Source organism: Barbus barbus, assembly GCF_936440315.1.
Source record: "Barbus barbus genome assembly, chromosome: 26".
NCBI lineage: Eukaryota > Metazoa > Chordata > Actinopteri > Cypriniformes > Cyprinidae > Barbus > Barbus barbus.
The window spans coordinates 28,768,804-28,781,759 of NC_136754.1; the positions used below are offsets into that span (position 1 = coordinate 28,768,804).

The window sequence follows — 12,956 nt, forward strand, 5'->3', positions numbered from 1 at the left end:
TAACAGTTACAATTCACTGAATAAACAGTGTTGGTTGAGGCAGTTTCGCTGTGTCGGGTTCATCAATGTTTTGATAGCTCCACAGAGCCACAGTGTTTAGACTTTTCAGGAGAAATCAGCCAAAGAATGGCTCGCTTCTCCACTCAAATTTTGTGTGTAGATAAAAGAAAGTACTGTATCATCCAAAAAATTATATACCATACCTTTGAAGAATGAAAACAAGCCTGCCTTATAATGAAATATTCACTCTGCCTTCAGCACTTCTTCTGTTCAGGTCTCTCTCAATAGAGTGCAGCAGTACAGTTCATCTGCTATAAAAAAATACTATTCATGTTTTTCATAGATAAAAGTATAGCATACAAAGTTCAATGAAAGTATATGTTCCGGTAGACGTCACAAGTCAAAATTTTCCACCAGTGACATCCACCAATTTTAGATGTTTCTGTGATTATGAAAATGCTGCTTTCCAGTAATGCCTTAAAATTCTCAACTGTAGAATTTTAAAATACCAATATAAAAAAAAATACTGGTTGATTTTATAAAAGACCATTAAAGGGTTAGTTCACCCAAAAATGAAAATTAGCCTGTGTTTTACTCACCCTCAAAGCATCCTATATGTATGTGACTTTCTTCTTTCAGATGAATCCAATTGGAGTTATCTTAAAAATTGTCCTGGCCCCTCCAAGCCTTACAATGGGTCTAAGCGGCTGTTTGTTGTCAACAGTTCAGAAGACATGAAATAAAGTGCGCACATCTGTAATAAAACATCCTCACATAGCTCCGGGGGGTGAGTAAAGGCCTCCTGTAGCGAATCCATGCATTTTTGTAAGATAAATATCCATATTTCAAACGTAATAAACACTTTTTTCTCACTTCCGCTGACTGTGGTACGTGGAAGCCCTTCCGGCAGATGGCGTAGGATGTCGGCGTTGCGTGATTAGTGACGAACACGGAGAGAGAACAAAACAAAATGCCGGTCACAAATTAAATATATGTACATTGCTGATCCCCTGCTGATTTTGTACGTTTGCCCACTGACAAAGAAACAACCAGTCTATAATTTTAATGGTAGGTTTATTTGAACAGTGAGAGACAGAACAACAACAAAAAATCCAGAAAAACACATTTAAAAAAAGTTATAAATTGATATGCATTTTAATGAGTCAAATAAGTATTTGACCCCTTCGCAAAACTTGACTTGGTACTTGGTGGCAAAACCCTTGTTGGCAATGACAGAGGTTAGACGTTTCTTGAAGTTGGCCACCAGGTTTGCACACATCTCAGGAGGGATTTTGTCCCACTCCTCTTTGCAGATCCTCTCATTAAGGTTTTGAGGCTGACATTTGGCAACTCGAACCTTCTGCTCCCTCCACAGAATTTCTATGGGATTAATGTCTGGAGACTGGCTCCTTGTGCTTCTTCTTGAGCCACTCCTTTGTTGCCTTGGCCGTGTGTTTTGGGTCATTGTCATGTTGGAATACCCAGCCACGACCCATTTTCAATGCCCTGGTTGGCTTCAATGCCCTGGCCCTGACGGTACATGCCCCGTCCATCATCCCTTTGATGCAGTGCAGTTGGTCTGTCCCCTTAGCAGAAAAACACCCCCAAAAGCATAGTGTTTCCACCTCCACGTTTGGATGGGATGGTGTTCTTGGGGTCATAGGCAGCATTCCTCCTCCTCCAAACACGGCGAGTTGAGTTGATGCCAAAGAGCTTGATTTTGGTCTCATCTGACCACAACACTTTCACCCAGTTCTACTCTGAATCATTGGCAAACTTCAGACGGGCCTGTACATGTGCTTTCTTGAGCAGGGGGACCTTGCGGGCGCAGTGTGTTACCAATTGTTTCTTTGGCGTCTATGGTCCCAGCTGCCTTGAGATCATTGACAAGATCCTCCCGTGTCGTTCTGGGCTGATTCCTCACTGTTTTCATGATCATTGAAACTCCACGAGGTGAGATCTTGCATGGAGCCCCAGACCGAGGGAGATTGACAGTTATTTTGTGTTTCTTCAACTGTTATCACCTTCTCACCAAGCTGCTTGGCGATGGTCTTGTAGCCTAGTCCAGCCTTGTGTGGGTCTGCAATCTTGTCCCTGACATCCTTGGACAGCTCTTTGGTCTTGGCCATGGTGAAGAGTTTGGAATCTTATTGATTGATTGATTGCTTCTATGGACATGTGTCTTTCATACAGGTAACATGCTGAGACTCCCTTGAAGAGAGTGCTCCTAATCTCAGCTCCTTTCCTGTATAAAAGATACCTGGGAGCCAGAAATCTTGCTGATTGATAGGGGCTCAAATTCTTATTTGACTCATTAAAATGCAAAGCAATTTTCAAATTAGAAAAACAGCGATAACGGCATTTACCTGTTGTCTGCAGTCAGCTTCGATGATATGTAACACTGCAAGTTGTCATAACAATTTTAGTCTCTTAGCCCAACTTTTTGCTCTTGCAATTGCGTAAATTGTGCATTTACATTCCATCTCCGTTATCACGAAACCCACCACACACAGCAAAAACAGCTCTGATCACACGTCATTCACCGGTTGTTGACATTCGTTAATGCCACGCAAAAAGACATCGCTTTCGGCCTGTTTCAGAGTTCCTGCTGCCGGTGCGAATGCAACCTGGAAAACAGCCCAAGGGAGAACTTGGTTCCCTAGGAACTACCCTGCTGGCTAGTTCCTAGAACTACGTGGTGTGAAAGCTCCTATTGAGATGACTGTGAAGGCTAATGGATAGTATTGGTCTGGGTATTATACAGGAAATGGATTATCAGGTAGAGTACATGTATTGCGGGATACAGTACCCAGTATAGTATGCTCCGCTAATTGCACATCACAGCAAATCGAGTAAGTTATCCATTCATTCTATGCATGCAGAAAATTAGTATATTGTGCACACTTCACATGTACTGTGCAGCATGCTATGTTAAACAAAACCAGTGAATACATGCAAAGAAAGAATCTCCAGCCATGCAGGTCTATCAGGCACTGACACCTTCCCTCAAACGGAAATCAATGTACTGCAATCTAAACAGTAACTGGAACTCAGCTGGACGTAATCAATGTTGACAATCAAATGCAGGGTTCATTTTCTCCGTGTCAACATAAGAAATATTCATTTGGTCTTATAAGCAGTGACACTGACATTATTAACAAACTTTGCAGGTGACATACTATAATCTCTTAAGGGCCTGATGTGGCCATTTGTATAAATATCACATTCTTTTAGTTTGGGTAAATGATGATGATTTTAAATAGGTGGTTCTCCCATAATCGTGGCTTGTTCAAGAAAAGAGATCGTCTAATCATGGCTGTGGTGAAGTCTCTCAGCTCAGATCTTGATTGGAAATCTTCAGAGGTGTCATGCTTGTTCAAACAGATGTTCTACTCATTTGTTCCCTTGTTTTGAGTTAATTAAAACAAATATATACAATGTTGTCATGATTTTGAGGGAATTAATTCTTAATTTGTGGCCACGATACATATATTGTTTTTACACGTCACATGTGGGGCTATGTTAATCAGTCCAAAAGTTTACAAAATATAAATTTTTAGCTTTTTGTGAAAATGATCGACCAAGCTCCATGTGTCTGTGTCTAGGGAATCCAAACAAAAATTTAAAACAAAAATATGTGAAACAAAACTCCACCCTCAAGCAAATCTGTTTTAATTTTTTGGCCGCTTTAGTGGCACAGACATGCTGCCTTTAAGCGCAATTGGTATACTCATGTTTCAGAGTTGGCAGTTATTATGACACGTCATGCATTAAAGAAGGAAATAAAATACAGAAGCTGAAAAAAACTAAACATATTAACAATGAACACTTTTTTCCAGTGGATTAGTACGACTGAATAAACTGTACCTAACATGATATCGAACATAAAGAAAACTGTAGCATTAGTTTAGTATAAGCTCTGATGGTCAACATCTGAATATTACTGAAATGCAGCACTGAAAATCAATAACTTCCATCTATAGTTACTTTCCACCAACTGGGGTATCCTTGATAATTCCAGGTGTCCCACTGAAAAACTGTTGTTCTTGTGTAGAAATGATGGCGTTTCTGGCATACTGTAACAGTAGAAGACATTTTAGAGAAAATAAGCCAAATTCAAGTCACACCTACACTGGCATCACATCTGAGTGCGGATGAATCATGTCTGCTACTCAGCTGAAACACCACTGTAAATCTTATTTAGCGCTTGTCTAGGCACTCAGTAAAAGATCTAATGTAATTCCAATAATCACCATATCTTTAATAAGTTTTAAAAGTAAACTTTGCACTTTTGTGACAGACTGGATATAAGAATATATTATAGCACTTTCATTACCAAAACCCAGCTGGGATATGAAGTGTATAAACTACAGAGATATTGTTCTTTTTGTTTACTTGGCAAAGCTTTTGTTACCAAGGATTGTGCACTGATATTAAAAAGATAAAAATAGCTGGTTTTGTGTTTGTCTCCCTGATATAAGACTGCTGTGGGATTTGTTTATGACTAGAGGAACAAAATATCTTTTCACATCTCTCAGAAAATGTACAAGTGCATAGAGTGACCTCAGAAAGCATCTGGTGTTAAACCAGACTTAATAATCCATTCATGTATCCATTTTCCAAACCTGTACAGAGTCATGAGGATGCTAATAATTTAAAATTATTAAAAGTAATTGCAATTACTTTTAATCAACTAGTGTGACTGTGATTTTTCATGTGTAGTCAATTGCCCTCAAGTTCACTCAAAAGTCCTAGCAGAGTAAGAACAGGTTTACAGTAATTTATCACATGGACATTTTCCACTAGCGTTTGACAGCCAGAAAATATCACAATAGATTTATCTTAATTTTGATAAACAGTATATCTATTGTTGAAAAATGTGCTTGTGCTATCTTTCGAAGTGATATTTTCTTATCTAATGCAAAGAAATTCATACATTTTTAAGTCTGGTTTAGGTGTCCAAATACTTTTTTTTTTGGGGGGGGGGGGGGCTCTGCTGTATCCATCATGGGCCAAACTGAATTTGCCATATCATTCTGAAGTTTGTGATGCAGTTAATGAAATTATAGTTCACTTTATGAATATGGTGACAGACACTTCCCAGCTATTCATCTAGCAACCACAAATATCCCCAGCACATGTGATATTTGAAAAAATGCTTTAATATTGTTTATTATGTGCAAGAAATCTAATGATCGTGAATGTAGCATGACTCTGGGTTGGTACTGTTTTTCCAGTAAGACATTCAGAAATCGGAGTATACTTAAAAAAAAACTTCTTTCTACTTAAAAATTTCACAGTTAATTTAAGGTTACTTGCTGTTTACTTTTTCTTTTTTTTCAGTTTAGTGCTAACACAAAAAAAATATCCTTGTAACAACGATATTCCTGTTTTTTATAAACATAAATATATATGAGCTTGATATGTGTGAGTGTATTAAGGTTAAACCAATATGTCCACATAAGGGTAAATTATGCCCATGCAAATCAATTCTGAATTATATTAAATTATATATGTTGTGTGTCTGTACAGGTTGATGCTGATGATGTCCTCACTAAAGAAGAACAAATCTATCTTCTGCTCAAGGCAAAACAAAAATGTGAGCAAGCCATCAAGTCCAAACATAAAATCACTGGTAAGTCAAAGATGTCCTATTATTAAAAATAAAAATAAACAAAATTGAGAGAAACAGACTACTAATCTCTCCAGGGTGGCAAACATAGACGTCCACTGTCACTGAGCACTACCTAGAGGGCAGTTATACTCACTCTCAGGTCAATTTAGCATTGCTGAATTGACATATTTGATAAACGCAGCAGTTGTCGATACATGTGTGTCTGTAGGGACGTGATCTGGGGTCAGCCCTGAGGTGCTTGACTGAAACACATGCAGTCAGGATGAGGCTAAAATGAACTGGCATTGATTAAATTGGATATCTGAGCAACACTTCATCAGACAGAGCCAAAGCCAACAGAATTCATTAGTTTCTATTACACCACCCTGACACATCGTTATTTAAGATGTTTACCAAGTTAGGCAGCTGTCTGTCAGCATCCTGCTTTAAAACACACACACACACACACACACACACACACACACACACACACACACACACACACACACACAGGACAAATGCTCTCATTCAGTAACATAACCTGTCAATTTCAGATTCAATTCAATATCTTTATTGTCATTATACTGAAAGAACAATAAAATTGTTGTTTACTGGGAATATGCCGCCCTCAAGTCTTCCTACTAAGTTCCTTCTTACCAAAAACTGTCTGTTACAGTATATGACGTGATGTGCATTTAAGGGATTTCATCTTTAAAAAAGAAGTGCTTTGTTTTGTGCAGTTTCATGTTTCTTTCCTTCTTGTTCATCTCCCTACAAAGTCAAACAGCTTATTTAGTGTTAATATAACAGTATAATAATAAACTATTTATCCAACAAAATTATTTACATCTACATATTTACATATTTATATGTAACACGTATGTATGCTTTTGCTTGCACATTTGCCAATGTGAGACTTCTGTGAACATTGTTGAGTGCTGAGGTAACACTTTAGAATAACTTTCATTAATAAACATTATATAATGTTCAACAGATCCTTGGTTTATATTCAAATAGCTACAAATACGAGTTCTTGTACTCTAAATGTTTACTTATAAACTTGAACATTATATAATGAATAGTGAATCATTAGTTTGTGTAAATTAAAATGTTTAATAATGTTATTATTAAAGGTTTAATTCATAAATGACTATGCACTGTTAAAAAATGAATCATTAACAAAAATTACCGTGGACCACAAAACCAGTCATAAGGGTCAATTTGACAAAATTGAGATTTATACACCAGCCGAAGTAATACGCTTTCCATTGGTTTGTTAGGATAGGACAATGTATTTTTGGCTATTGCTACAAATATACCCCAGCGATTTAAGACTGCTTTTGTGCTCCAGGGTCACATATGCTTGTAAATGTTTACTAATGAACTTATTGAACATGAATGAATGAATAACTCTGTAATAAAATGCTTAAAATGTTATTACAAATTCAATTCATGCAGCTTTTAAAAATCTACAAATAATTTGAACAGATGTTATACACTAATTAACAGCTTATTTATTAATGTGCATTTGCACGCTTAAAAATACCATTAAACTGATTATTTAAACCGATTAAAATGATTTATAAATCATCTAATGCACCTTTTTACATTTACAAATGTTGTCAAAATCTTGCCAAGTTTAAACACAATTTATGCTGATATATTTGATGTGGTAAACTTTACAAATCAAATATCAAATCAAATTAAAACATGATTCATTATCTCACAAGCAGAGTCTGTAAAGTTGACATATTTGCATTTTTTCGGCTACTTGCGTATCTTTACAAATCATTTATTAATTATTTGTTCATGCTTTTGCAGTACTCAATCTAGTCAAATCTATTCATCGTTTATAAACGTTTACTGTTAATTATTTAGTACCTTAATAGGAATTGTACTTTTGTACTACTGTTATTAGTGAACATCTACAAAGACATTACACAATGTTTAATGATTTATGAATGAAAATGATAAAGTGTTACCAGTGGGGATACAAATGAGTTATTGAATCACAGTTTTCTGTGTCTTATCCTTGCTTAATGACCTAATGTCGTAGTGTCTGAAAGATATGTTGGCATTGCAACATAAAAGAGCTGCTAAATGTAGCCACAAGTTTCCCTGGAAAATAGCATAGCGCAGTTGTGTGTAATCCCTTTTGGGTGATTTGCCACGCTAAATAGAGATCTGGGAATAGAGTGTGTGAAAGGCTTTCATTTTTATGGTAACCTCAGTTTCCTTTCACTGTGGTCACTTCATTCTCTGGTGCCCCGTCTCAAACGCATTTTAAATAACCGTTTTGGCAGCCTATTGTCATAGCCAGACTGCTGTATTATTGTCTTCTCATCACAGGCTTATTTTACTTGCGTTAAGTCACTTCTGTCTCGCAGCATGAAACAGTTAAGGATGTTTATGTCCGAGCCGGAGTGAGTGCTGAGGAATCTGGAAGTCAGACTCTCAATAGTCGGTTCTCACACAATGGGAATATGTGTTGGACATTTCAGTGTTCAGTCTCAGATTCAAGCCGTAATGAAACATGACATAAGCTGCAGCACATTAGTCACACAGAAAGAGTACTTTTCCAAGACATCCTGTGCTTCAAATAATTATGCGTGTTTAATTAAGGATTTCAAATTCAAATTAGAGTATCGCCTTCTGCATTTCATATTTTTCATATTTATATCAAATGGTTTAACTTATGCTTATGATTTTGCTTTTTTCAGAAGCAGTCATGTATTTTGCCAGACAGTAACTACTTGCCATTATTTTATTTTTAGGCGTTTTTGTTTGTTCTAGACAGATTCAATTATTGTGAGCAGATGGTATGAGGACATGCTGCAGACTGCAGGTCTTTCTTTTTCCCATCGCATTCAATTTAAAAAATAAATTATTAAATGCTGTAAAAGATATTGTTCGTTACTTAATTATAGTTAAGAGAGTTACTAATAATTAATTAACAAATCAGACCTTATTGCAAAGTTTTACCAAAATTGATTTTAAAAAGTTATTAAAAAATCATAAAACATTTGGTCAACATTTTTTTAAAAGTCCAATTCTCTATTAAATAACTAACTACAATATTTGCCTCAATAAACTCCTAATTTGCTGCTTATTAATACTTAGTAAGGTAGCTGTTAAGTTTAGGTATAGTGTAGCGTTAAGGGATCTAGAATATGGTCATGCAGAATATGTACTTTATAAGTACTAATAAACAGCCAATATGTTAATAAACAACTTGCTGATCGTGAGAATTGGTCCTTAAAATAAAGAGTTCCTGAAAAATATTTCATCAGCAGCTGGATATTGCTTATTTTTAATTACTAGTTACTAATTACATGTTCAACAGTGTTAGATTACTCTGCTAATTACTTTCTCTAAAAATAATGGCGTTATTTATTACAAGTTACGTTTTTAAATCCCATATCAGCTTTGGCAATGATTGACATGAAACTGCTTTTTTAATTCTTTCAGATAAATAATATAAATTGCATAAATACTTCATTGAACTGACCAAAGTATTTAATGGGCGAAAGTTACGTAAAAAAAACATTAACATTAGATTTTGATTCATTTTTGCTGTTAAATCCGTTATTGTTTTATATACACATTTTATAGCCTATACAGTATTTAAAGGGATAGTTCACCCAAAAATTTAAATTTGATGTTTATCTTACCCCAAGGGCAACCAAGATGTAGGTGACTTTGTTTCTTCAGTAGAACACAAAGAAGATTTTTAACTCAAACCGTTGCAGTCTGTCAGTCATATAATGGCAGTCAATGGGACTCACGGCTTTGAGAGAAAAAACAAAACATACACAAACAAAACCAAATTAAACCCTGCGGCTCGTGACGATAAATTGAGGTCTAAAGACACGAAACGATCAGTATGTGCAAGAAACTGAACAGTATTTATATCGTTTTTTACTTCAGATCCACCGCAATGTCCAACTGTCCTGAGCGCGTTCACAACAGCCGGAGCGCGGCACGTCTTCTTCTTCTTGCTTTACGGCAGATCGCAGACTTATAAGTGCATTACTGCTGCTTATCTCTCAAATGGACCATTGACACTCCTAATTGAGACTATAGACAGTCAATGGTCCATTTGAGAGATAGGCTGTCGTGAACACGCTCAGGACAGTTGGACATAAATCATGGAAATTCATTAGTTAAAAAAGTGAGAGCCCAGTTTAAATTCGCACATTTATTAGTAGTAGCTGGTTTATTTCAATGAAAAAGAGATGGAAGTGAAGATTGATTTGGCCATGACTGTGTTTATGCAGTAACAGCAGGCAGTCCAGCTCAGTGCTGAGCTGTTCTCAACAGAACTTAGTCTTGAGTTAATCCAGCAGCAGAGGGCTTTATGAGTAGATGCTCCTAAATCTTCTATTAGAGGCCACATGTCTCAATGCAGCTGGATGCTGATGTTGAGCAGACATCTGGCACTCAAATGACATCTCATTCAGATGCAGTCAATGTTAGCTCCTCTGAGCTCTGTCACACCTAATGCCTCCCGACATCTCTTTCGTCTCACTGCCAAGATGGACAGCTGTGCTTTTACACTAATTTCCAATGTCTCATTTACGTTGGTTTGCAAAAAAACAGGAATAATTATAATACACAGTGGGTCCAGAAGTCTGAGACCACTAGCATGTTTTGCATAAATTTGGGGCTTGAAATTGTTTGCGATTTTGCTCATTGTCAAATATTTAATGTCTTAAATAGCTCTTGTTTATATTACGTCATAACTATTCTGTGTTTTATATTCTTCAAAAACCTGAAATATTCTGTTTATGCCTAGATTTGAATTATATTTTGAATCCCAGTTTTTTTTTACATGGTCTCAGACTCCATTAGAGATTATAAAATATACTTGAGGACCGTCTCTACTGAAGTGATTGAACATCTCAGAGGTGCACGACTGAAGGAGTAAAATATTATATGATCATTTTGTTATATGGTCAAGTTTTGTTTGGAATACATGTAATGCACTTATAAACAAAAATGTGAATCAGGTTGCAAATGGGTTCATATAAACAAAACTTGTAGAATCCTTTTGTTTGTTCAGTATGTTCATTAACTGCATTCAGACCCACTGTTCAGAGAATTTAGAAACAAATCCACTTTCCTCTAAGTTTCATGCTGTAAAGTAATAGCATAGCTCAACTGCAATTTTAAATTATGATATTCAGTTAGAGAATATAGAGAAGGATTCAGAAGATAAGTTATGAAGCTAGACACTGGGGTATCGTTACACCCCTACTACATATACATACAACAATCATCATGAAAAAAAAGGAAAATTATGTTTTATCAAATCTGTTGAAGGCATCCCAATAATGTGAAGTGATGTTATTTGTGCTGGATCTTGGGTGAGATTTCCTGCGATCTGGTCTTTGCTCTCGGCCCTGTGTTGGGTGGGTGAGTCAGATCTGACCTGTTTACCTGATGACTCTGCGCTCTTTCTGGTGGCTGTTTTCTGACCCCTTTTGGAAGGGTGCACACGTCTTTCTGATCATAGAACTTCTATTGAAATTAGGCTAAGCGTGTAACCTCTGAGACAGAGCATGCATGATGTCTTTTTGCTGAGACCAGATGTGACTGCTAATGGTCGCAATGCATTTTGTATTTGGGTCAATTGTCACACTTTTCGCCTTTTTGTATCTGAACCTATTAATTATTATATTTTTTTTAAATGAAAAAAAGAAGTAGCAAGCAGCAGTTGTCAGATTTCAGATGCTTTATAATGTTTAAAAATATACTATGCATTATTTAACAATTTAAGAATTATAAGCATTTGGGTAAACTTGGTCACACCCATATCAGACCCTGTTATTGTCACGCTTCGTCGGAGGAAGGGAACGAGGAGACAACGAGTTCTTCACAAACGGGAATCTTTTAATTACAAACTTCAAGAGACGTGGAGCACAGGCAAGACGAACACAGAGTGACACTTTAAGGCTACGTCCACACGAAGACGGGTTTCTCCGTATCCAATCTTTTTTTTTTGCCTCAAATTCCGTAAACACGGAGTCGTCTCAGGAAATATCTGCGTCCACATGGAATCACTGAAACCGACTGAAAACGATGTAGTACACATGCCAGACCAATATGTGGCGCTGTAATTCTGCCACAGAGATACACAAAAAAACAGAGAAGAAGACTTGGACCATGTGCGTAAACCTTGCCCGCTGAATATAAACTAACACACAAAGCATAAGATTTTGCTTTAATAAAACTAATGAGCTCAGTAGGTTCTGCAGCACGAACACAGGCACGTAGTCTGACATTGTTGTTGTTGTTGTCGCTGTTATGTGACGCAGCGGTGTCTGATTAGGGGCGAGACGTGGGCTGATGACGTCATCGTTTCAGAAAATATACGGATTCGCCGTCCACACGAACACAATATTTTGTTTCTTGTTATGATTTAATTAATTGTCAGCTTTTCATTAAACACAAACCCCCCTGCAGTTCCTTTACGAACCCTAGTTTGGGAAACCTTGATGTAATATAATGTTTCATGCACTTTATGTTGTAAATTACAATGAATGGAACAAGTTTTCTTACTCTTTGCATTGTTTACATCATTACGGTACAAGATAATGTTATTTAAATCAATGTGATTAACGAGTTAAATCAAAAGTAATCTAAAAGTAATCTGATTATATTAAAATATAACGGATTACATTACTGACTGCAATTTTTGTCATGTAATCTGGAATCAGAAACGGTACAATTTGTAAGTAATCTACCCAGCTCTGTAGATAGAATACAAGAAGATTAGAAAAGCTAGTGTTTTATTTATTAATTTATTTTTAAGAAAACAAGCAGCTAGTAAATGAATAGAGTGAAAGTCTAAAAGGGACAAGTTTTTTTATTTATAAGAATAGAATTAGAATAGAGAGTGCTAGAGTTAGAGAGTCAAATTAACCATAAACTATGACTGTTGCCTAAATAAACTCCTAATTTGCTGCATATTAGTAGTTAGTAAGGTAGTTGTTACATTTAGTTATTGGGTAGGATTAGGGATGTAGTATATGGTCATGCAGAATGCGTGTATGTGCTTTATAAGTACCAATAAACAGCCAATATGTTAATAACAGGCATGATAATAACCAAATAGGTCCCTATACTAAAGTGTTACTCATTTTCCTAAGGTCTTTTAAAGCAGGTCATATCATTGTGTGAGTTTTATCATCTCAACAGTGTTATAAATTCTTGTAGCATCTGGGATTGTAACAGAATTTTGCACGGAGAACAGACGGATACATTTCCCTTCCCTTTTGTCTCAAATGATGCATTAAGCGCTCGCCACTGTCACCACCGTCTCAGCAATGCTCAGTGTTCT

At 36.4% G+C, this 12,956-nt stretch overlaps 1 protein-coding gene across 1 annotated transcript in view; it reads left to right on the forward strand.

Moving 5' to 3' along the window:
- The window catches only part of LOC306846541 (parathyroid hormone/parathyroid hormone-related peptide receptor-like), a 126,859-nt gene that overhangs the window by 72,445 nt on the left and 41,458 nt on the right, over positions 1-12,956 (forward strand). The window contains exon 2 of the mRNA XM_079379987.1: positions 5,533-5,635. Coding sequence (XP_079236113.1) covers positions 5,533-5,635 — 103 coding nt within the window. The remainder of the gene's footprint in view (positions 1-5,532; positions 5,636-12,956) is intronic.